Here is a 26,332-nt window from a genome sequence, read left to right as displayed (position 1 = left end):
TAGTTGCGAAGTCGTGTCCGACCCATCGCGAGCCCATGGACAACTTTCCTCCAGGCCTTCCTGTCCTCTACCATCCTCTGGAGTCTATTTAAGCTCACGCCTAATTGCTTCAGTGACTCCATCCAGCCATCTCAATCTCTGTCGTCCCCTTCTTCTTTTGCCCTCAAACTTTCCCAGCATTAGGCTCTTCTCCAGTGAGTCCTTCCTTCTCATTAGGTGGCCAAAATATTTGAGTTTCATCTTCAGGATCTGGCCTTCTAAAGAGCAGTCAGGGTTGATTTCCTCTAGGACTGACCAGTTTGATCGCCTTGCAGTCCAAGAGACTCGCAGGAGTCTTCTCCAGCACCATAGTTCAAAGGCCTCAATTCTTTGGCGCTCAGCCTTTCTTATGGTCCCAACTTTCACAGCCATACATTGCAACTGGGAAAACCATAGCCTTGACTATACGCACTTTTGTTGGCAGGGTGATGTCTCTGCTTTTTAGTATGCTGTCTAACTTTGCCATAGCTTTCCTCCCCAGGAGCAAGCATCTTTTAATTTCTTGGCTGCAGTGATTTTGGAGCGCAGGAAAATAAAATCTGTCTCTACCTCCATTTCTTCCCCATCTATTTGCCAGGAATTTAGAGGGCCGGATGCCATGATCTTAGTTTTCTTAATGTTGAGTTTCAAGCCAACTTTTGCACTCTCCTTCTTCACCCGCATCAAGAGGCTCTTTAGTTCCTCTTCACTTTCTGCCATTAGAGTGGTATCATCTGCATATCTGAGGTTTTGATATTTCTCCCGGCAATCTTAATTCCAACTTTTGATTCATCTAGCCCCGCCCTTCTCATTATATGCTCTACATATGTTAAATAGGCAGTGCGACAGTATACAGCCTTGTCGGACTCCTTTCAATTTTGAACCAATCAGTGGTTCCGTGTCCAGTTCTCACTGTTTCTTCTTGACCTAAATATAGGTTTCTCAAGAGACAAATAAGATGGTCTGGTACTCCCATCTCTTTAAGAACTTGCCACAATTTGTTGTGATCCACACAATCAAAGGCTTTAGCATAGTCAATGAAGCAGAAGTAGATGTTTTTCTGGAACTCCCTAGCTTTCTCCATGATCCAGCGTATGTTGGCAATTTGATCTTAGTTCCTCTGCCTCTTTGGAATCCTGCCTGTACTTCTGGTAGTTCTTGATCCACATACTGCTGGAGCTTAGCTTATAGGATTTTAAGCATAACCTTACTAGCATGTGAAATGAGTGCAATGGTGCGATAGTTTGAACATTCTTTGGCATTGCCGTTCTTTGGAATTGGAATGTAAACTGACCTTTTCCAATCCTGTGGCCACTGTTGGGTTTTCCAAATTTGCTGGCAAATTGAGTGTAGCACTTTTACTGCATCGTCTTTTAAGATTTTGAATAGCTCAGCTGGAATACTGTCTCCTCCATCTGTTGCTCAGATTTCCTAAGGCCCATTTGACTTCACATTCTAGGATGTCTGGCTCAAGGTCAGTGACCACCCCATCGTGATTATCAGTGATGTTAAGCTCATTCTTGTATAGTAGTTCAGTGTAATTTTGCCACCTCTTCTTAATTTTGCCATTTTGGTCCTTTATCATGCCCATCTTTGCATGAAACATTTCCTTCATATCTCCAATTTTCTTGAAGAGATCTCTGGTCCTCCCTATTCTATTGTTTTCTTCTATTTCTTTGCACTGTTCATTTCAGAATGCATTCTTATCTCTTCTAGCTATTATTTGGAATTCTGCATTCAACTGGGTGTATCTTTCTCGCTTGCCTTTTGCTTCCCTTCTTTCCTCAGCTATTTGCAAAGCTTCCTCAGACAACCATTTTGTTTTCTTGCCTTTCTTTTTCTTTGGGATGGTTTTAGTTGCTACCTCTTGGACAAAGTTGCGAATCTCTGTCCATAGTTCTTCAGGCACTCTATCTATCAGATCTAATTCCTTAAATCTATTTGTCACCTCTACTGTATATTCATCAGGGATATGATTTAGTTCATACCTGAATGGCCTAGTGCTTTTCCCTACTTTCTTCAATTTAAGTCTAAATTTTGCAACAAGAAGCTCATGATCTGAGCCACAGTCAGCTCCTGGTCTTATTTTTACTGACTGTATAGAGTTTTTCCATCTTTGGCTGCAGATAGCACATAGTCAATCTGATTTCTGTGTTGACCGTCTGGTGATGTCCATGTGTAGAGTCGTCTCTTGGGTTGTTAGAGTGTTTGCTATGACCATAGTATTATCTTGACAGAATTCTATCAGCCTGTGCCCTGCTTCATTTCTCCAAGGCCAAACTTGCTGTTATTCCGGTTATCTTTTGGCTTCCTACTTTAGCATTCCAATCCCCCATGATGATAAGGACATTATTTTTTGGTGTTAATTCTATAAGGTGCTGTAGGGCTTCATAGAACCGGTCAATTTCATCTTCTTCAGCACCAGTGGTTGGGGCATAGACTTGGATTCCTGTGATGTTGAATGGTTTGCTTTGGATTCAAACTGAGATCATTCTGTCATTTTGGGGGTTGTATCCCAGTATTGCTTTTCCTACTCTTATTGATTATGAAGGCTACTCCATTTCTTCTGAGGGATTCTTGCCTGCAGTAGTATACCTGATGATCATCTGAATTATATTCACCCATTCATGTCCATTTTAGTTCGCTGATTCCTAAGATGTCAATGTTTAGTCTTGTCGTTTCTTGTTTGACCACGTCCAGCTTGCCTTGATTCATGGATCTTACATTCCAGGTTTCTATGGAGAAAAAATCTTTACAGCATCTGACTTTCCTTTCACCACCAGATGCATCCGCAGCTGAGCGTCCTTTCAGCTTTGGCCCAGTCGCTTCACACTTTCTGGCGCTACTAGTACTAGCCCTCTGCTCTTCCCCAGTAGCATATTGGACACCTTCCGACCTGAGGGGCTCATCTTCCGGCATCATATCTTTTTTCCTTTTGATACTGTCCATGGGGTTTTCATGGCAAAGATACTGGAGTGGGTTGCCATTTCCTTCTCCAGTAGATCATATTTTGTCAGAACTCTGTGCTATGACCTGTCCATCTTGGGTGGCCCTGCAGGGCATAGCTCATAGCTTCATTGAGCTATGCAAGCCCCTTCACCACAACAAGGCAGTAATCCATGAAAGGGTTATACTTGTATAATAATAGTCTCTATATAGTTACTGTATGCTTACTGATAGTCATGCCAGTAAGTAACAAACGTATCTTTAGTAATTCAGTGATGGCTGATAATGAGTTAAAATTTGTAATTTCTCCTGCGCACTGCTTAGAGAGTCCAAGCAGTGGGTTTAATCTTGTCTGATTGGCCAGAGACTGAGTTAAAATTTGCATAAAGACACCTCCTCCTGCTGCGAGCTTCAGTTTGTTAACTCAGTCGGCCAAGAGAGACTTGTTCTTTTCTTAGCTCCACTGCTTGGAATTTCTAACTGCATTTTAAGAGTTTGGATTTCTATCAACTGTTCTTGGTTTGTTGAGAGACTGTGGCTCTGGGGCACTCCCCCGACCTTGCACTGATCAGCTGAGCCGCGGGAATTCGAGCAGTGGCTCTTCACAGGCAAAGGCCTGCACGATGTTTGGATTCGAGGAACCAGCTCTTCATGAGTTTTTGCGGCTGGATTGGCATGCTATGAGCTGTGGTGTCGGCTCTGTGTTCATTGTACTCCATCGGCGGTCTCTCGTACTCTGTTTCCTCAAAGTTTTGGCACGCAGAGAACTATGGTGTCGGCCCAATGCCGCTTAATTCTGCCTCAATACACTTCACGGCAGGTTTCTGGTGCTCGAAGGGCCGTGGTGTTGGCCCTGTGTGGTTGTGACGGGTTTGAATTTTGCAGCCGGCCTGGCATTTTAAAAGCCATGGTGTCAGCTCTATGCCCTTTCTTTTTACTGGCAGTGACTCTGGCGGCAGCATTTGGCACATGTGGAGTGGTGGTGTCGGCTTAGCACTTCTTCTCCTCAAGGGCTGCAGTCTTGGCATAAGAAGATCTAATGTGCAACGAGAGGTGGTGTTTATTCCCCCTGTCAGGAGTGTTATTCTTGCCAGCAGCGGCTTGGCGCATGAAGAGCCGTGGTGTCAGCCCTGCGCAATTTGTATTTGGGACAGGATCCATGGTGTCAGATTCTTAGTTTCCTAGCTTAACTGTGGCGAATTGGGCACTTGGAACTGTTGTGTCAGCTTCCTGCCATTTTGTTTGTGCTCCACAGATTTAACAGTGCTTGCCCTTTAATTATGCTTTCGGACCATAGTGCCAGCTTCTGTGTATTGGGCTTTCCAGCCACCTTCAATCTACTGGACCACAACACAGACTGTTGGTTATGTTGGGTCACCTTCATACTCAAATTTAATTTCCCTGAGGGACTATTTGTGTGATTCAAAATGGCGGCTCTCACTCTCGCACCTCGGCCTCCTCCTCTCTCAGGCATCGTGTATCTGAAGACTCATGTAGCAAAACAGAGAGATCTCATTCCAGGGACATACAGTCTAGGCCTCAACCATCTGTGTTGGCCTCTTCCTCTGCTGCCTTTGCGAAGGATGCTCAAAGGCGCCAACATGCCTTGGAGAAGTAATTTGACAAAGCCCAAAAGAGGGCAGAACAGGCCGAGAGTTCTACAATTCCTGAGTGCAGCAGGAAATCAATTGACTCCTTGGACAAGAGATCCTTGGTCCAGGACACACAATCGGAGCAGCTTGGCTGGTCTCCTAATGCATCTGCTGACATGCAGGATTGGCAGGAATTGAACCCGGATCCTATCTTGGGTCACCTGCCAGAATCAGGATGTCTCCATCCCCGCAGGTCTTCCCGTGCTTTAGCCATGTTTACGCCTACCATGGCGGGGCTCCGCCTAGAGGAAGACATGGGCCCCTCTCTGTCACAGGAAATGTGTGATATGGTAGCCCAAACCATTTCCAGAAGCATCGATGCTGCCCTCATTCAACGGGGCATTTTAGGCCCATTACAAGCGGCTGAGCCTCCTTTACGACCCATTCCACCCTTGGGTCATGTAGGCAGAGAGGGCATGTTGGAGCCTCCTTCTCCTTCGCCTTCACAACATTCTGATATGTCATATGTCTGCGAGGAAGAGATAACTGACTACAATCTCTCAGACAATGAAAGGGTTACTCTCGACAAACCGGCTACCATGAGTCTGTTCCATCATACCTTTTTCACTCTTTATTGTTCAAGGCCAAGACTACGGCCAACATGGGGGCATTTATTGGGCAACAAGAGGGATCTTCGGACCCTCTAGACCCCACTGCTCTCCTTTTTGCGAAACTTCTCGATGTGGTGGCTGCCCACCTGCAGGCACAGCCCATCTGCCTATTGTGCTATCTAGACGACATATTGATCATGTCGTCATCCCATCAGCAAGCACACCTGGACCTCCAGGTCACGATTTGAAACCTCCCAAGACCACGGGTTCACTGTCAATTGGGAGAAAAGACACCTGACTCCCTCCACCTCCCTGGTCCATCTGGGAGCACAAATCAATACTCAGACCTGCTTCATCTTCCTTTCCAAGGAACGCTTGTCCAGCATCCGTGCCACAGTAAGACAAGTCAGGGCCCGCCAATGGGTCCCCTTGGTGCTCAGCTGTTAGGCAAAATGATCTCCTGCCTAGCAATTGTACCTTGGGTGAGGCTTCACTCCCACCCTCTTCAGTGGCTTCTTTTACCCAGTCAGAAAATCAGCCTCAGCAATGCCAATACACGAATTCCAGTTCCTCTAAAGGTGTACAAGTCCTTGAAATGGTGGACATCAGCATCCATGGAGAAGGGAAGTTCCTTCCAGGAACTCTCCCATCTCATCCTGACCACAGATGCCATCCTGTTTGGTTGGGGCGCTCATTTGCACTCTCAGGTGACCCAGGGCCATTGGTCACCAACTGACCTCCTCAACAACATCAATTGGCTGGCATTTGGTGTTATGTCATTTCAAACACCAACTGTTGGGTCACCATGTGCTGTTGTTAATGGACATCACCTCCAAGGCACACGTGAACCACCAGGGGGGTATGCATTCCAGAGCGCTGATGCGCTGGGCCTGTGGGCAGAGAAGCACCTTCTATCACTACAGGCGAGTCACATCTCTGGTATTTCCAACACCCAAGTGGATTGGTTGAGCAGAACAACCATCAATCATGCAGAATGGCAGCTTCACCCACACCTCTTTCATCAAATAGTGGACAAATTCGGTCTTCCTGTAATGGATCTTTTTGCAAGCCCATCCAATGCCCATCTTCCACAGTTCTACACCCGGTTCCAGACACCAGGAGCCGAAGGCGCCGACGGCATCAGATGTCCGTAGCCACAGGGCCTGTTATATGCCTTTCCCCCAACCCCTCTCATACCGAGGGTCATCAGGAAGGTCCTAGAAGTGGGTGCGGAAATCCTTCTCGTGGCACCTCACTGGCTCCGTCGATCTTGGTTTGCAGATCTCATTAATCTCTCGATCTCTCCGCCATGGAGGATTCCTCCAGACAGGATTTCTCTGTGCCAGGGGCCCATTGTACATCCAGAGCCGCAGTGGCTCCAATTGGCCATCTGGCACTTGAACGGGAGACCCTGCACAGGGACTTCTCTAGAAGTGTAATCACCACCATTTTAGCGTCTCGTCGACCATCGACATCCCGCATCTACAGTGCCACATGGGCTGCCTTCTGCCGCTGGTCTCTCCAGAAAAGTCTCGCCCCAACATCGGCAGACATTCCGCATATCCTGGATTTCCTTCAGGAGGAAATCAGGAGATGCCGGTTTGCCTGTCAACATGCTCCACAGATAAATCGCTGCTCTGGCTACTGTTCTGCCTGGGGCCGGAGCGGAATCCCTCGCCCGTCATCCGAAGGTTCGTAGCTTCCTGAAAGGTGCATCCAATGTAAGACCTCTGCCAGTACACGGATATCCTTCCTGGGATCTTTCTCTTGTGTTACAGGCTCTTACCGCCTCTCCATTCAAGTCTTTGGGGACCGCCAGCCTCAAGCTTCTGACCTTTAAGGTAGCCTTTCTTGTAGCTATTACATCCGCTAGGAGAGTTTCAGAATTGGCGGCCCTATCTGTCCACACAGACTTGTGTACATTTTATCCTGACAGAGTTGTCCTCCGCCTGGACTCCACATTTGTTCCGAAAATAAACTCCTGGTTCCATAGGGCCCAGGAGGTCATTCTACCTGACTTTTGTCCATGACCCAGACATTTCAAGGAACTACGGTGGCACTCCCTTGATGTATGCAGGGCTCTCTGCAAATACATTGACCAAACGGCCTCTATTCGATGTACAGAATTGTTATTTGTCTCCTTCCAACCTAGCTTCTTGGGCACAAAGGTGTCCCCTTCCACAATCAGCCGTTGACTCAAGGCTTGTATCTCCCTGGCTTATGATCAGAAGGCCAGGCCTTGGTCGTCTCACATCATGGCTCACTCAATGAGAAGCGCGGCCATGTCAGCAGCCTGTGCCACTCAGGCTTCAATCCTTGAGATTTGTCGGGCGGCTACCTGGACTTCCCCCTTACCCTTCACCCGTAATTACAAGATTGACAGGTTTGCCTCGGCCGAGGCATCCTTTGGGTGGCGATACTACCGCAAGTTCTTCCAACTGAAGGGACCTGGACGTTTCCATTTCCCAGCCTAGGGATACTTAGCTTGGGTATATCACACTGCTTGGACTCTCTAAGCAGTGCACAGGAGAAGGAACATTGTGCTTACCTGAACATTCTTTCTATGTGCGCTCGTGAGTCCAAACCCTCCCATTTTTCATGAGGGTCCAGGGTCTTGGACAGAGTGTGGTTTTTCTCATTGCAGGTTTCATCCTTTCCAGATCCAGACTTCATTAACAAACTCGAGTTCGCAGGAGGAAGGAGGCATGTTTATGCAAATTTTAACTCAGTCTCTGGCCAATCAGATGAGATTAAACCCACTGCTTGGACTCTCATGTAGCGCACATAGAAAGAACGTTCAGGTAAGCACAACATTCCTTTTACATAGGAAAAAGATAATCTTGCTTAATAGGAAAAGAAGTGAATGGGAATATGGCTCAGATGCCTGCAAGTCTATCTCACTATTTAGAGGATCTCAAATTGAAAAGAAAAATGGGAGCTATAGATCAAATTTGGTTGTATCATCTTGCTATTCAGGACAACATTTCAGATCAGCTTCCTCTGTGATTCAACTGTTTCATAGAAAATAGAATTGAAATAGCGGGATAGCCAGAAACCATTCTAAAGGAACTTGCAATATGGTACTCTGAAAGAAAAGCCCCTCTCTTCTCCAAGTAATTTATAAGAAAATTGGAGCTGTGCAAGGGAGTAATAGTAGAATAGAATAACAGAGTTGGAAGGGACCTTGGAGGTCTTCTAGTCCAAACCCCTGCTTAGGAAGGAAACCCTACACCACTTCAGACAAATGGTTATTCAACATCTTCTTAAAAACTTCCAGTGTTGGAGCATTCACAACTTCTGGAGGCAAGTTGTTCCACTGATTAATTGTTCTAACTATCAGGAAATTTCTCCTTAGTTCTAGGTTGCTTCTCTCCTTGATTAGTTTCCACCAATTGCTTCTTGTCCTGCCCTCAGTGGTTTGGAGAACAGCTTGACTCCCTCTTCTTTGTGGCAGCCCCTGAGATATTGGAACACTGCTATCATGTCTCCCCTAGTCCTTCTTTTCATTAAACTAGACATACCCAGTTCTTGCAACCGTTCTTCATATGTTTTAGCCTCCAGTCCCCTAATCATCATCATCTCCACATCTTTTTTACATCATGATGACCAAAACTGAAAGCAGTATTCTAAGTGTGGCCTTACCAAGGCATTATAAAGCGGTATTAACACTTCACGTGATCTTGATTCTATCACTCTGTTTATGCAGCCTAAAACTGTGTTGGCTTTTTTGGCAACTGCTGTACACTGCTGGTTCATATTTAAATGGTTATCCATTAGGACTCCGAGATCCCTCTCACAGTTACTACTATTGAGCAAGGTATCGCATATACGGTACCTGTGCATTTTGTTTTTCTTCCCTAAATGTAGAACCTTGCTTTTTTCACTGTTGAATTTCATTTTGTTCGATAGCGCCCAATGTTCAACTCTATCAAGATCCTTCTGTATCTTAAGCCTATCTTCTAGACTGTTGGCTATTCCTGCCAGCTTGGTGTCATCTGCAAATTTGATGAGTTCCCCATCTATCCCTCGTCCAAGTCATTGATGAAGATGTTGAAGAGTACTGGGCCTAGAACAGAGTAGGTTATGGTCTACCTTATCAAATGCCTTACTGAAGTCCAAGTAAATTATATCGACAGTATTCTTCTGGTCCACTAATTTTGTCACTTTGTCAAAGTATGTAATAAGATTAGTCTGGCATGATATTGATTAGGAAGAAATTGAAATCTAGAATCACGAGGTTTAGACATTTCTAAGTTCTACAATGATGCCCATTTCAAACCTATTGGTGCCTATTTAGTTTTGTTCTTACTTCTAAAGATGTTCTTACATGTGTGAGGAGCAATATTGGGACATGAGGTACATATTAAGAACTACATAGACCATTTGGCATTTGTTCAGTGGTCATGAGAATTCAAAAATAGGACAATCGTAAGATATAAGGCATGTTTTTTCATAGCATGATGTGCAAATATGTCCATTTTGTTTTATAAATCACAGTGAAATGATTTGTGTACTGTATTAGGCTAGACATAAGCCATCATATGGACTACCATTATCTGTGAACTATGATTATATATTTTATAAACAGAGCTGGAAATGAGGATTCAGTTATTTTAAGGGATAATCAGATCTAAGGTCATATAATAGATATCAAAGTTAACTAGTCTTTGTGAACATGACACAAAAGGTGCAATGAAACTAGCAAATCTTAGAATACATTAATTGAGTACCTGCTGTTCTCCTGCAGATGAAGCCATAATAGATACTAAGAAGAGACTATGAACCTGTGACTACAGAATGTTAATACAAAGTTTTTGTTAAGTTTCCCCAGGCCTCTTGAATCTTATTGCTTCTTGTTAATTCTAGAAAAATGTTTTTGAATGTCTCTTGGCATTGTACCATAGATGTTTAACCCTGCTTTCTGCTATACAAGAAAAACAACCTACTGTATATGTCTCTGCCAATACTCAGAAAAAGTCTTGAATTCTATTGCATTCCATTGTTAAATTTTATTCTTCTATGTGCTAGGATATAGCATTTTAAAAATACTGATTTGTAATGCAAAAGAATTTGAAAAGAATTTCAAATGAACAAAAACTTAGTTCCAGTTGATTTGCTACATTGTTGTATTACTAATGTTCCAAGTTTAAAGTAAGCTGCACAGTGGGATTTAGGTATTTGCACTTTTACCAACAATAGTAGTTTACAATAGTAAAATTCAACAGGTTTTTTTTTTTTTTGGCGTTTTGCTTTTCCTAGCATGTGATTTTAAATTTTAAGTACTGGTAAATAGAATATATATACCCTTCGGCGAAAAAAGTAAAAAGCTAGAAATCAAATGGAAGATGAAGAGGATTTTAAAAGGATATTTCATTTTGGAAGCTGATAAGCCTTAATATCCTTTAAGTTTTTATAGATGTAATCTAACCGCTTATTAAGAAATATTATGAAACAGCTCTAGTACAGTTGTCTGAATAAACAAAAATAATTAAATGTCCTGATTAGAGAAAGCAAATGTTCTTTGCTTAATTGTGGAAAATTATATTCGAAGACTGTTATTTACTTATGTAAATAAAAGTCACTGAAATTATATTCTATGGCTCTTATTTACATATGTAAATAAAATCATTTTGTCTATGGAGATTCTCAGTCATGGTTGTCTTCAGCTGAAGAAGCTTCTTGGATGAGAAGCAAAACATCTTCAAAGAAAAAACAAAGTCATAGGGATGCTGCAACAGTCGTACATGTGAAAAACGGTCATAAGTCACTTTTTCCAGTACAATTTTAACTTTGAATGATCACTGAATGAATAGTTGTAAGACGACACCTGTATTACCAGCCTATAGAGTCTTACGTTCATATATCCTGGTATTAATTAAATGATAATTTCTATTTTATCATAAATTAGTCTTTTATAACTATACCTACACCTTCAGTTTTCTATGTGTTTTCTTCAATTCTATGTTTCTTCTTTCTTAGTTTTACAGTTATTATATACAGTTTGTTCTTTCATTTTTTCCATTGATCGATTAATTTACTTTTCTTACATTCCAAGCTGCGGTCTTTCATATGCCATGGTTTTCAGCTGGTAGGGTGACAGATAATTGACTTTCATTATCATGACTTTGGGCAATTAAACTTTTGTATAACACTTTTTAGTAATATAGAGAAGGTACAGACTAGATGAGTAGCCTTAGATGTGGCTTTGCCAAGGTCAGCATTCCCTGCTAATTATGAGGACACATTTGGTACATTTTGGTTTGTATGCCACAAGTGCAGCTGAAGTTCAGTCTTGCTCCAAACATCATCTTGCTGGTCTATACAAGCGAGGATCTGTAATCTAGTGACTCTTTTCAAGCCAATATTCTATGTTTATCTCTGACCACTTAGAGATACATTAGGCAGTATATTCAGTTCTTAAAGCAAAAGAAATGCTTCAGAGAAAAATACTTTCCCCATTTTCTCCTGCCTGTCCCACTCTCCTTGATTTTACAATTCACAATTCACACTTTATGGTAATGAATTACATAGTTTGTTTACATGTTCTCACTGAAGAAATCCCCTGTTCCAACTATTTTCTATTATTTGTATTAGTTTATGGTTTGTAGATCTTTATCTGCTTTCTTATTCTTTGGAAATTTCAAGCATTGGAGAGATTATGTCCTCAACATACTTAATTTACCTTCTTGGGGTAGGAGACATTTGGATATTGAAGAGATTTGTTTTTAAAGATGTATCACACATCTATCTGTTTTTCAGGTCAATATTTTTTGAAATTTATAAACTACTAAAGCTCACATAAGAAAAAAACAGAGGTTGATGGTCCCTTTATAGCAGGGTGTCAAAATTATGGCCAGATGCATCATGCGCTGGCCACCCCGACCCCACCCCGGTGTTAGCGATGGGGGGGAAGTTGCAATACGTCACATGACAACAATGTGTCGTCACGAGTTTGACACCCCTGCTTTACAGTAACAAGATTCTTGCTTCAATCTATCATTTACAAAGACTGTAGGAACTTTATTCTTCTGCAACTATTAGACTAGTATTTATTTCCCCTTTGTCTTAAATGTGTGCTGTGGACAGGGTCACAAGGTAATTCAAATTAATTTTCTAATCCTTACTTAAGTTATGCTGTCCCATAAGATGGTGAAATTCAACTTGGATTCTTTCCCCCAAAGCCTCTTCTGTATTGAAAGACCAAATGTGAGTCTATCAAAGTGTCTGGAATGCTGTATTCAATCTCTTTAATTGTTCTTGATTTACTTAAGGAATTAATTGTGATCTGATTGTGCTGCTGCTAATTTTTACTTCTGTATACCAATAGTGTTCATGATGACTAGACACAGTTAATTCTATCATTTAGCTTTGCCTGCTTCCATAGTCTGATACGATATTTGACATGATAGTTGTAACTGGCTTTATTCTCTCAAAGCAGCCTTCATTTTAATTAGTGTGTGCAGTCCTTAAAGACTTTAAAGACCAACAAATTCTGGTTCATGAGATAATGACTAATGATAAACATTTTATCTGCATTGTGTATGTATATGCATGTAACTATCAGTCACATGCATACACATACACAATGCAAATAAAATGTGTATACACACACACAAGTACATATATAGTATATATATGTATGTATGTATGTATATATGAATGAATATATAGGTGTGTGTGTGTGTATGTGTATACACACACATACACATATATACTGTATGTATGTATGTTCTCCCTCGCTCCCTCCTCTCTCTCTCTCTCTCTCTCTCTCTCTCTCTCTCTCTCTCTCTCTCTCTCTCTCTCTCTCTCTCTCTCTCTGTAAATCCCCATACACTTACTTCCCCTCAAGCTCACCCTCTCTCTCTGTCAGGTTAATCAATAGACACCGTATGGCAGAGGGTCAGTAATCAGTGTCATCATGCCTTTAAATCGTGTTGAAAATTTGCTTAAAGCCTGGGCCAATTAACATCGAGATGATGAATGGATGGGTAGATGGGAAGAGCCTTGTGCTTGGGGGCTTTGTGCAAAGGAGATGCTCAGCTGTTGAGCAGCCGACACCAGCGAATAAAATCAGCCATTCATATGAGCTCAGTCCACCCACTCTTAATGATAATGTCAATCTAGCAAAATATATACACATTGGAGTTGTCATGAGTTCATAAATCAAAGGAGTTTGTCAAAGGCATTCAGATTAACGAGGCAGCAGCAATAACAAGTCAAATTTGCATAGAAAATTGCCTGAATCTCAGTAAATTATGATCCAGTTTTTCATTTGATTATTTGCTAATGTCTCAAGAGGGGAAATGATTATATTAGCATGCAAAATCTACTCCAGAAGTAGGAATCTGAGGTGCAGCCGACCAGCACATGATGACAATTAATCAGTTTCTGCATACTAGCGTGAATACACAAGGCCCAGAAATGAACTCCTTTTATTATTATTTCTCCTTGCTACTGATCCAAATGGTTCAGCTTGACAGTGATTTTATATTGCTTTAACAGTGTTCTGAATTGTGCCTGTAGGCAAGACATAGTTATGCAGCTATAACCAACCTATCCATCTGCCAACCAGATTGGAATTCTCTTATCCAAAGCTACCATTAACCCCCACTGACAGTTCCAGACAGGATTAAGGATTTGAAAGCATAAAGAAGTGCGCTCTGTGTATATATGGTTCCTTGCTTTCACATGCAGATAGATTTTTCAAAAAGTGCTGCATCTGTATGGTTTATTAATAGTGCTGACAAATGCAAGCCTCTACTTTTCCCATCCTCAGGAAATAAAACCCCAATGCTTCCATTGGCAAGATTATTGCTTGAGACAAGAAGCATTTTTAATAATCTTGAAAGGCTTTTAATACATCCATTGCCTCTGATTCTAGCAGATGAATTTAATGCAACAATTTGCCTTATGTTCAGATTCTTCATTGTAACTATGTAGGGATGTTTTGGAGAGGTGTGACTGAATTTCATGAGAGAACTGTGTACAATGGTTGTTTAGGTGGTCACATGCTAGGCAGATTTGTTGTGTTCATTACAAGGTAAAACAAATGACTTTTCTCAAAAGTCTGTTCCTCTTTAGGTCACTTTGCAAGTAGCAATTTAAGTATTGTCCGCCTATTGATTACTGAGATAGAACACATCTCTCACAAAATTAGCTTACTTTACATTTTCTTATGCTTTCTTATCTTTAATCTTGTTAGGGTTAGGGTTGAAGCCAGAAAACAAAATTTCCCAGGAAAGTTACCACTTATTGTTATAATTATATTACATTTATTTATACAGGCCTTCCTTAAAGCAGATAAAAATAATATCAACCACACCATCTCATTACTTTCTTGAATATCATGTGGCAATTATAGAATAATTCAGAATATTCTCTTCTCATTGATGCCATGTGGGACTATATCATTAATTATTGCCTTTTTCTGAATTGTTAAATGTGGGGGAAAATAGCAAAAGACCATATGTAATGTATGTATATGTATATGGTAAACCGAGTCAAAAGATCTAATAATTCATGATGTCCGATGACACATACATTAGAGAGAATATAATTTCTGATTTAATTTTTTTTAAGAATAGCAATAGCAAAATGACTTTTTTTTCTATCTAAATTGTACGTTCAAAATGAAGAAAGTTTTAGCAACAGGAATATAATGAATGGTTATATTCATAATTATCTAATTTAATCACAATTTTTGAACTTCCTTGTACTTCATTGCAAAGCATTTCTTTACTGATCAGCAGAGTAGAAGATAGTAACAATCGCTTAATTTTTTCCTCTGAAGAATAATCATCTTGCTGAATCAGAAATCTAGCCCTGGCCCTCTTAAATTGCTATAAGAAAGTCAACAAGCAGTTCAGTGGGAAGTGTTGATCACAGATGTCCATATCTATTTTACTTGTTAGGATGCATAACAGACCTAAAAAACAACTAGCATTTGAAATTTATTTTTTGTCTTGGGATTGGTTACAATACAAAATATATTTCAGGAATATTCTAAGGCTTGTTGTCCACCAAGATTTCCAGTTTCTAAGCAATGAGTTCCATCTTTGCTGCTGTTACAGAGCTTAATGTTTTCCAGTTTTTCAGCCTTTGCCAAGCGTAACTTAACTTGCTGACAAAAGTGCATGAGCAGCGCTCCTCTTTAATAGTCTGCTGTGTTGGTGCAGTAGAATAGGGTGACGGCAAGCTGTGAGCCACCATATGCACTTGGCAGTCATTGTCTGGTCTTTGTTCAGCCAACCTCTTAGTCTTGCCACCTATAAAGATAATGAATAAAACAAAGGCTTCAAATTAGCTGTTTAGTTTCAAGATGAAATTGGTAAACTTCAAGCATGTTGGGGTGGGCAACATAAAGGCAATAGAATTCCAGAGTCTTTAGTAATATAATTTAGAAGGACATCAAAGCAAAATAGGATCCAAAATTAAAGTTTTTTTAAAAATTCCAGTTGCATTAACACTGTAATATCAACCTAATAATAATAATAATAATAATTTTATTTCTATACCGCCCTTCTCCCAAAGGACTCAGGGCAGTGTACAGCCAATTTAAAAACACAAGACACAACAATAATTAAAAATTAAAATAATTAAATAGATTTGGCTGATTTAAAACTCTAAAAATTAAAATACCCCAATTTAAAATTATTATATTGACAGCCCTGCCTGGCGGAACAACAAGGTCTTCAATGCGCAGCGGAACACCCGGAGGTCGGAGATCTTGTGTATTTCTGGGGGCAGTTCATTCCACAGGGCTGGGGCTCCCACAGGGAAGGCCCTCCCCCTGGGTGTCGCCAGCCGACATAACTTGGCTGATGGCACCCTGAGGAGACCCTCTGTGGGAACGAACTGGTCGGTGGGAGGCTATTGGTGGCAGAAGATGGTCTCGAAGGTACCCGGGTCCCATGCCATGGAGCGCTTTAAAGGGCTAAAAATGTAATGTGTAAACTTTTTCCATCCTTTATCTTACTTGCTGTCTGATTCTTTCTTTCCCATATTTTCTGTGTTTATGGAATGATGTCAGCAGTCTTCTGACTTAAGATTGTCCTTAAAAGTATAAGAATCATGACTGAGACACTGTGTTGTCTTACTGTAGTGGCCCCCAACCTTTTGGGCACCTGGGACTGGTTCTGTGGAGAGAGGTTTTTCTGTGGGCCAGAGGGAGCATGCTTTCGCAAGCTGCCTGCATCCCACGGATGGGGTTTCACTTGTTTGCATGGCCCAGTCTCTGGCATGCTTTGGCCTGGTGCCAGTCCAGGGACCAGAGGTTGGAAACCCCTGATCTATTGAATTTTGTCCAAATGAGTGTTTTGGGTAGGAATTTTTATTTTTAATGCAATCAAAAATTAGTATATACCTTAGTTATTTACAAACATTTTAATATCACCTTTTTAGCCACCAGAAAAAAATTAAAATGTGGCTTCTCAGATTATTAAATAAAATTAGCACAACACAGTTAATTATAATTGTTAATGGCTTTTTAGTATCATTGAGACAATAAACATTTGCTGCTAGGAAATATGTGACTAAAAATAATCATATGGTCATCTTAGTATCATGGATGAGAAGGACAGAAGCTAAATGGTAAAAAGTAAGTTGGTTCAGTCTGTGGCACCTTCACAGAATCAAGTGGCAGAGCTACTAAGGACTGGGTACAGCTAGTATGTCAGAATAAGGTAGTGCTAAAGTAAATGGGGCAGTGGCTTGGCTTGGAAGTGTAAAACATGCTCTCCATTGTAAGAGCTAGCTTAGACCTCACAAGAGATTTGGAGATATCTGTTGTGGGTTGCAAAACAAACAAGAGTTTTATTTTTATTTTTTTATTGTTATTTTGCTTACTGAGGGTTTCATGATTTGGGGTGATGTCATTGTAATATCACCTGTAGGAACAGAAACAGAATTTTACCAGAAAAGAGGTATATTTTATTTTCTGGGTGGTGGGAGGCAGATAGGGTCTCTGCCATTTAGCTGAACAAAAAAACTGAACTCTGAGCCCTACAAATGCTACATAAAAACCTCTGTTTTTATAGGATGTCCACTTTGTTACATTCATTTAAATTTCATAAAAGAGATTTCAGTGTACTAAATCCTGTACTGTCACAGAGTAAGACATACGAGTTTAGATATGTAAAAGAATAAGCATTTTGCATTGTAGAAATTTAAAACAACAAACTTATATTTGCAATACAGGTAGGTAGTTCTCATTTAGCAGTTGCCTTATTAATTGAGCATTTCCAAATATGATGGTAATAACTGTTAGTAAAAAATAATTTTCTGACCTGGGTATGCACTTGTGCCCAATTTCTTCTACTGACAACAATACACACCAGAACGAGAGTAATTTTGGCATCACTGCATGAGAGAACTTTTGCTTAACGAGACAGCAACAACCAGTGATCTTTGCAGCATTGCTTTCTTTCAGTCACATGATTTTCTTCGCAACCTTGCCAATAGAACCGATTGCGGTTGCTAAATGAGGACTGCCTGTATTATAAATGTTTGTTTAATTATGTAGGTAACTGCCTTAATGGAATACTTGAACTAATATTTTCTTTTTCTTTTTCTTTTCTGGGTAGACTTCCTCTGAAAGAGAAGATTGTAATAATGATGAGCCTCCCAGAAAGATCATTCCTGAGAAGAATGCACTTAGGCAGGTATGAAATTGATTCAGAGCAGGGTGAAATGCTCCTGGTTCGGACCGGATCACCTGATCCGGTAGCAATGGTGGCGGGTGGTTCGCAGAACCGGTAGCAAAAATCCCTGCGCGCCCCCCCCCCCCACCATGCTCAGCTGAGTTGCACGATCATCAGAGGCTTTTTTTTTTTTTACTTTTAAAAGCATTTTTTCGTTGGAAGAGATTGTAGAAAAAATGCTTTTAAAAGTAAAAAAAAAAAGCCTCTGATGATCGCGCGGCTCAGCTGCAATCCTCAAAGGCTTTTCAAAGCATTTTTTTCTGCAACCTCTTGGCCGAAGAGGTGGTAAAAAAAATGCTTTGAAAAGTCTCTGACGATCCCAGCTGAGTTGCCTGATCGATCACCAGAGGCTTTTCAAAGCATTAGAAAAAATGCTTTGAAAAGTAAAAAAAAAAAAAAAAGTTGGCCACGCCTACCCAGTCACATTACCCCCCCCCCCCCACACACACACATCAAGCCATGCCCACAGAACCGGTAATAACACATTTTACATTTCACCCCTGATTCAGACTCACAAATACCATCCACCTCTTTACTTGAAAACAGCTAGGATTCTCTGACATACTTTTGGAACGTGAAAAGCTATAGCATAAATATAGACATGATTTTGTTACAACCTTTCAATTTGAAACATTATGCTAATTTTGAAGTGATTCTGTATTCTTCAGAAGCTGACTTTTAGGAGCTAATCTATGTCTAAATAACCTATAATCTTTATAGAGCAGTCTGGGAGTTGTTCCCTATGGATCTTAACCTGGTTGAGTAATGTTTATAAAGCAGAGCCTTGTGTATCAGACAGATAAAATTGTAGTCATTTTATTTGCTGATTTCACCTGGCAACAGTCTCCCATCTTATGTATAACATAGCCATTCAGACTTCTGTAACCTATTTAACCTCTTAGGAAACAGCAAGATTATCTCATACAAAATTCAAGTGAACAAGTAATTAGCAGTCAATTATTCAATATATTGATGAAAGTTACATCAGAGTAAAATGTCATATATTTCTGGTCCCAGTTTGAATGCAATAAGAAGGAAAGTTAAGGGACCCCAATGCATTCAGATTATCTATAGTTATACTATATCCTTAACCTTCAATGACTGTGTTACGTACCCTGTTTTCCACAAAATAAGACATCCCCTGAAAATAAGTCTAATCGGGCTTTTGCATCCATGGCAATAAGGCCAAGCGCTTATTTTAGAGTTCAAAAAAATATAAGTCAGGGTCTTATTTTCGGGGAAACACGGTACATAGCAACATAATGTTTGGTGAGGCTACATACCTACTACTGGCAAAGTACTATTGAGAAATTTCAGGACTGTGTGAAAGTAAAATTATGATTTGACTAAACTGTTTGGAATAGCAAGGTTAATTTAATTTGACCTACAATTTATGTCTTTGAGAGGCAGTGATCTAAGACAGGGGGTGCACAACTCCTGGGCCACAGACTGGTACCGGTTTGTGGCCTGTTAGGAACCGGGCCGCAGAGCTGGAGGTGAGCAGCAGGCAAGTGTGTGAGAATTGCAATATAGAAAGGAGAGTGTTCTGTCTGTACCAGAACTACTAGTTAAATGAGGGGCATACGATTTACCGTATTTGGAGTATAAGACGCACTGGAGTATAAGACGCACATACCTTTTTGGGTGAGGAAAAGAAGAAAAAGAAATCTCCCTCTGCCTCTGAGCAATTTTGCCTTTGCAGCAAACAGCAAACCAAGCAAAGTAACTGCTTTACTTTCATTTTCATTTTCAGCATAGCCTGATTAGCACAAGGAAAAAAAATCTGGTCCAGCAATTTACGTCTTTGTAGCAAGCAGAGAGCCCTACGCAAAACAGCTGAGAGCAAATCAGCTGAGAGTCGGGAGGACGATCCAATCAACTTGTGCTAATTAGACTGTGCTGAAGCTGAAAGGAGCTGTTTTTTCTTGCTGTTTGCTTCCAAGGAGGTAACTGCTGCAAGGCAGAGGCCAAAGGGTGGGGGCCAGTGGGTGGGCGGGGCTAAATTCAGTGTATAAGACACCCCCTTTTAGGGAGGGAAAGGTGCATCTTATACTCTGAAAAATACAGTATATTATCAGCATATTTATGCTGTTGCTGTTGCAAATTTAATGGGAAAGATTATATGGCAACCTGAGTGTGTTAACCTGTTTGGAGAATTTTGTCCTTTATAGTTTACAAATAATCAGTATTCTTACCCCCAAATTAGAGATTTTACTGTGCAATTGTTGCTGTTAGAAGCTGAGAACTCATAGATAATCTAACCTAAGATAAACCAGCAATAACATGTTTTTAAAATATAGTCAATAACCCTGACTGCCAAAGTTACTGGATATATTTTTCACATTAGCCCTGCAAAATATGGCTTTTTCTTTAGCTAGAGCTGTTTAAAATGTGGAGTCCTTGGTACTCTCTGAGCTTGGTTGTTTTCTTGCAGACATTTCATTACCCAACTAGGTAACATCAGTGCTCAGGGAGCACCAAAGACTTTGCAGTTCAACCTAAACTACATACAAAACAAAAGTTCTTCTGGGAGATTACTTGATGAAGGGGTTGGTTAATTGATTAAAATAAAAATATTTATCTTGAATTGAAGAGTGATTAAATAATGTGAAAAGCCGTTATCGCTATCTGATCTACAATGATAAAGGCATTCATAATAGAGGAATTAAATTAGTCATAAGGATCCTAGTGACCATTAACTTTTCTCTGGCAAGAATTACCACTGTTCACCCTGCATTAACAACATTTCCGCGTTTTCCCGAAAATAAGACCCTGTCTTATATTTTTTTGAACCCTGAAATAAGCGCTTGGCCTTATTGCCATGATCTCAAGAGCCCGATTGGGCGTATTATCAGGGGATGTCTTAATTTGGGAGAAACAGGGTAACAGTTGAAAGATAGTGTATGAGGGGCTTCATTTTGACTGCTTTCACTTTCTCATGAATAGAAGGAATAAAGGAGAGAGAAATAATTAGTTTAAAAGTAGAAAAAAATACATGTAGTAAATTCTGTGGAGGGGCAAGGTTAGGGATAAAATCTGTATACACACATGCAGCATATGATTTGTGTGTGTGTGTGTGTGAAGTTTTAGAAAACAATAACAAGAGGGCCAAAGTTTTTGGCAACTATGTTTAGCTAACAAACAAATGCTTTCTCTGCTAAGTTATAAATTAATTTTAATAGGCTGATCCAGATGGTCTGTTTGGAAAATGGATAGCTTGATCTGTTGAAAATTAAACTAAATTTATCTGTCTCATACTTCAAACTGAAGCTAGTGTGAAAAGAATGCCCATTAAGTCCAGTGAATACAGATGGACCAGCAGGTCACACATGGGACTAATCTGATTCATTTTAAAAATAAATGTGTGAATTATTGAATGAAACTCCTGGTTTGAATCCTGTTTTATGTATGTGTGCAGCCTTTTTGAAAGACCCTCTCAAATGCTTCAGTGCCCTTTTTAACCTGTGTGTTTCTATTTTAAATTCAAAGTTCTTGCCAAAAACATAATTAGTTTTCAGTACCCATCGTTTAGTGTTGGATCTGAATGGTAGATTGATTGGGTCAAGCATTTATTATTTTAAGGGCTCTACTTCTGTGAAGAATTGAGTCTTAGTAGCCTAAAAAGAGAGTTAGTCTTTAGAAGCCAATGAGGGGGAATCTCTCCAGGGACTTTTGCGCCTTTTGGCTTTGGGGTGTGTTAAACAGAGCCATGAATGAAGATTTGTAAATTTATTGCAATACCATCTGGGTTTTCCCTTTCTTTTTGTAAGCACCATATTATTGTTGGATTGTAGCTGTCTATTGTGAAGTCACTCCCCAAGAGTCTGCCCTCCTACTCTAAAGGAAAGTGATGAATAGTAAAGGTCAACAGGCCTAGGTCACAGGGCAGCTGTCCAGGGCTGCCCTGAACTTGATTACTCTCCTGCCTTTTTTGAAAAGATTGGCTCAGCACAGGTTATTTAAGGAAAACTACTCCCCTTTGCTCAAATAGAGTATTAATGAAGTATCTTTTTCCTGTCAAAACTTGCTCTGCGGGTGGAGGGAGATTGGATAGTCGTTGCAGAGAGGAATTTATGTCAAAAGGTGCCATGTGGGGGGAAGTGCTGATAGCAGCATCATTGAAATGATATGCATGGCAGTTTTTGCATTGAAGTGCACAGCTTCCAGACAGAATAAAAGTGAAGCAGCTATCCCTGACTTTCTGTCAACTAAAATGGTTCTCCTTCCTTCTACATCAGCATTTCTCAATCTCAGCAACTTTTAGATGTATGGACTTCAGCTCCTTGAATTCCCCTGCTAGAATAGTTATACCTTTCCATCACCGTATTTTGGTCAGCCATTTCTTCAGCAGTTTTGCATTGTGTTTTCTGGCTGCAATATTCAGAGGACTTAGAAAGCTTCTGATATATTGTGGGGAAAGTAGAAAAACTGCTGAGCCCACGGGTGTCAAACTTGCGGCGTCACATTGCCATCACGTGATATTTCACGACAGTTCCCCCCTTCATGGGGCTGGGGTGGGTGTGGCCTGTGCGTGACGCATCTGGCCCACGGACCACCAGTTTGACACTCTGGCTGAGCCCAACCATAGGACGTTTACAATTTTGGGCAAACCTTATGAAGGAAAAACAGTAAAAATAAATAAATAAATCTCATAGTTATCTAAAATTGAATGCATATCTTTAAGGGAGAGAAAAATCAACATGATTGATTTAGCCTGACCTTTAACATTGATAATGACCAGCAAGTTTTTTTTTAAATATTCATAAAGTAATGCATTTATGTTTCCTGCCCTCCCTCAGTTAATAATCTTTTCTTTAGTACTTTAAGAGTTAACTTTATAAATTAAACAGGAATTCAAGGCTGCTGCCAAAGATATTATCCTGAAACACAAAGCCCACTTGTATTGACTTTTTACTTTAATACTAATCATGTCTGTCAGATGTGCTGCTTTTCTGCCTTCCTCTCTAAGGGAGTAAATGTCTAGCATTGCCTATTCTTCTGACCTTTTGTTTCTCTGTCCACTTACAGCCTACTGAACGTGCATAGTGATAAATAAAGCTGTGAACAGGACTTTCAACTCTTTGAAAACAGCATGCTGCCATCCCCTTAGTTATATTTCTTTAAGTGTTTACGTGTATGCTGAATTCTTTTCTCTTGTGTGGCTGGAACCCTGGGGCTTCAGAGCCATGAGAGAGGCCAAGAAGCTAACAAAGTATCTGTCCGCTTGTTAGCTTGTTCCATTCTTTTTTTTTTTTAAGACAAAGCAAAAATCACACACCACAAGATGAAACCCATCTGGCTTAAGGCATTACATTTTCCTCCCCCATGCACCTCTATAGATGAAGAGTTTCACCTGCAGTGAGGGCTTCCATTGATTAGGGAGGGTGCAGTAATTCAACTCTAGCCATCCACTTCACTGATACTTTGCTGTCTTTAAAGGTGCTGACCCATTGAGTTAAACTGTCAAGAGGAGGATAAAAAAGGAGCTCTGTCCCAGGAGGTAACAGCTGCCAGGTTTTCAACACCTTGTGCACTGCTGGAGAAATGTCACCTATTGTAAATGGGAAGAAAAATGACTGCTTAAGTTGCCATCTTCCCTTTTAATGACTAGGCTTTAAAATGAACAATCTGAACATTTGAAGATGAGCAAAACATAAGGCAGGCTAGCAACAGCAGACAGGAAAGCCAGAAAAAGTGGGTTTTGCATGTTTATATGGTCAAGATATGAGGCAGGAATGGAATAGACCGCCTATACATAAGGAATGCTATTTGAATCTGGCAAATTCTGCCAACATTAGCTAATCTGTTTTTAAAAATAAGTGCTTGAATCATAATTTAGCAGAATGTATTTTCTGCTCTCTTTGGAGGACAGTTTATTTACAGGTTACTACCAGATGCCTAATTACCATGACATTTCTCTTTTGTTTGATCTTGTTATTTCAGATTTTGTTTTACAAACAATTATTTTTCCTTGCTTTTGTCAATAGAGCTTTATTGGGTAACTTTCAGGGTTGGGGGGAAGTTAAAATGGGAACAGATAATATCGCTGCCCTTTAAAAAATGTTGAGGGAGTCTTGATTTTTTTCTTATTAGTTATTTTGTATGTAATTAGAAGGCTCATCTAGTCAAGAGAACTTTTGTTAAAGAAATTGTTTTAAAAAAATCATTTCTATGTATTGTGCCTATGTACCAAGACAATTCTTCCCTCTAGTGGTAAAATTAGGTTCTCTGGGTTCCACAGGAAGAAAGATCTAATTGCAGTATTTTAAACAGAGCTGTGGGAATATTTTTGAAAAGGGTTTTGATTTATCTAGTTTATATTGTGCCTTGCCAAATGTTTCTATCTTTCTTTTTTATGCCTTTATCTTTAAGGTGGTGATCAAGGGAGGTTGAATATTGATGGTAGCCACAGAGAAAATGGTGTTTTACTAGGTTTTTCCAGCCAGTGGGTGGAAAGGTTTATTTGAAATTGATGATTTCAGTTGTTCTTTAATTGAGAATGGTGGTTGGAGTAGAGTAGGACAACTGTGGATAAATGTAAAGAACAAAGTCCTGGGTTTCCAGGAATGACGAGATGGGCCCTCAAATAGGATGTCTATCCATGATTGACCTCTTACATTGTATCCACCATTTTAAACAATGTAGCTAGCATGGAGGGGTTGTGGCATCTGGAAGGTTGGCAGTTGGCTGATTTCCAGCCCGAAAATTCATGTTACTGTTCACATTTCTGAACCGCCCATCTCCCTCAAAAGGGATGGTTTCAGTTTCAGCCACTGTGATGAGCATTCAAAGTAGCAGCACTGGATTCTGGCAAAGATATGAGTGTTAAACTTAACCGAGCTCCAACTGAGTAACTCTTGAGTTTTTTAGGCATATCCTTGCCTGTTACATGGGAAGTGTTTGACCCTGAGACTGAAGAAGTGGACAAGATCTTCAAAACTGCCTACACTGGACTGGGAGATTCTTATCACAGTCATCCATGCTTTAGTTATCTTGTGAGTGGATTATTGAAATAACTGTGCATTGTTTCTTGACCACTCAAACAACAGCTGGTCCAAAATGCAGCGGTATAAACAATTGTGCTCCAAATGGAAAACGAAAGCAGACATATACATTCTTAAAATAGATGAATGATGGGCATAACTTGATATGCCCATATAATCCCTCTGTGAACTACTCCATTCAATGTGTTAGTTTTCATCTACAATGTCCTTCATGGGATACAGCCTGCTTATCTGAGGGACTTTTTTTCTGCCACTCTTTTGGCCTGTCCTCTATGATCTGACATATTGGCCTCACTTCATGCCCTCTGGAACAGCATATTCCTCCAGCACTGCTATCCTTTAAACAAATGTTGAATACCTGGCTTTTCTCTCAGGTCCTGAGGCAGTTTGAGGCACGTGCCTACCTGGATTGAGCTATATTGGGATTTTACATTGCAAATTTCTGTTGCCTCTCTTATTATTAATTCATCTAGAGCCAGAATTCCTGTTGAGATATATAATCTTAGAAATTTGAATAATAAATACTCTGGACTATGGAAATAGATTTAACCATAGATTTGGAAATACTAGTTGCATTTTGAAATATGGGTAATACTGTGCAGCTCAACTTAAATTTCATTTTTAATTGCATGGTTTATAAATGTTTTCAAATTTACAAGCATTATTTAATACTTTTGGAAGTATCTCTCTCTGCAAAAAGTATTAAACACAATTAATGGAAGCTTCCGCCTTTGAAATGGAAATAGTATTTGTGAATCTGTAGAAGTGATTTACCTATAACTTCTTAAATCTGCTGAGTTCTTCAGAATCTAATATTTTTAAAACCATCTGGCAGTTCTGTTCCCAAATATTTCTTTAACAATCATGTCTCTAAAAATAGTAGGACAAGGTGAGCTGTGTATTTTAGAATTTTTAATTACAATATTTCTCTGATAAATCATGTACTTATTAATTGGTAGGGAAAGCATTCTCATTGAACTTTAGATTGCCACACCTGACAAAAATGGGGTTTTACTCACAGATGGTGATCTTTTGGATGAATTGCTTGGGAAATTACATTTTCTTTAGACCATACAATTGTAAAAGGTTTCAATTGGTTTAAATGGGAAGCTTGAAATCTCTCAGAGATTCAAAGGCTATTTTCTCTGACAATTAACCTTACTTCACACTGGTAACCTAAGGACAGTTTTACACATCACTTAGCTTGTAATAACCTATGATTATATACAATAAATGTGACAGACTGATACATAGTGATATCAGCATTACATATACATTAAGAACTTTGTAATTATTTCTGATTCTCTGAACATGCTGTTTGTCACATTGATATCAATAGACTGTATATAAGTAACTTATGAGAACTTGAAAATGCTTGTCAATTAAAAAGCGATAAAATGAAAACTGTGTAATTTTTTAAATTGAAAAATGAGATTCTTTTAGTGTAAAAAAATATGGCTCCA

General features: G+C 40.0%; 1 protein-coding gene across 14 annotated transcripts in view; it reads left to right on the top strand.

Moving 5' to 3' along the window:
* Window positions 1-26,332, top strand: part of BTRC (beta-transducin repeat containing E3 ubiquitin protein ligase) — a 159,924-nt gene that overhangs the window by 57,768 nt on the left and 75,824 nt on the right. For 8 of the 14 annotated variants that reach the window (XM_034439931.3, XM_034439930.3, XM_034439936.3 and 5 more), the window contains one exon: window positions 17,749-17,826. The exons of the other annotated variants lie outside the window; for them this stretch is intronic. In XM_034439931.3, the coding sequence (XP_034295822.1) occupies window positions 17,749-17,826 (78 nt within the window). The remainder of the gene's footprint in view (window positions 1-17,748; window positions 17,827-26,332) is intronic. 14 annotated transcript variants of the gene reach the window in all.

Source organism: Pantherophis guttatus, chromosome 6 (assembly GCF_059756535.1).
Source record: "Pantherophis guttatus breed Tessera chromosome 6, ASM5975653v1, whole genome shotgun sequence".
Lineage (NCBI taxonomy): Eukaryota > Metazoa > Chordata > Lepidosauria > Squamata > Colubridae > Pantherophis > Pantherophis guttatus.
This window is presented reverse-complemented; position numbering and strand designations above follow the sequence as displayed.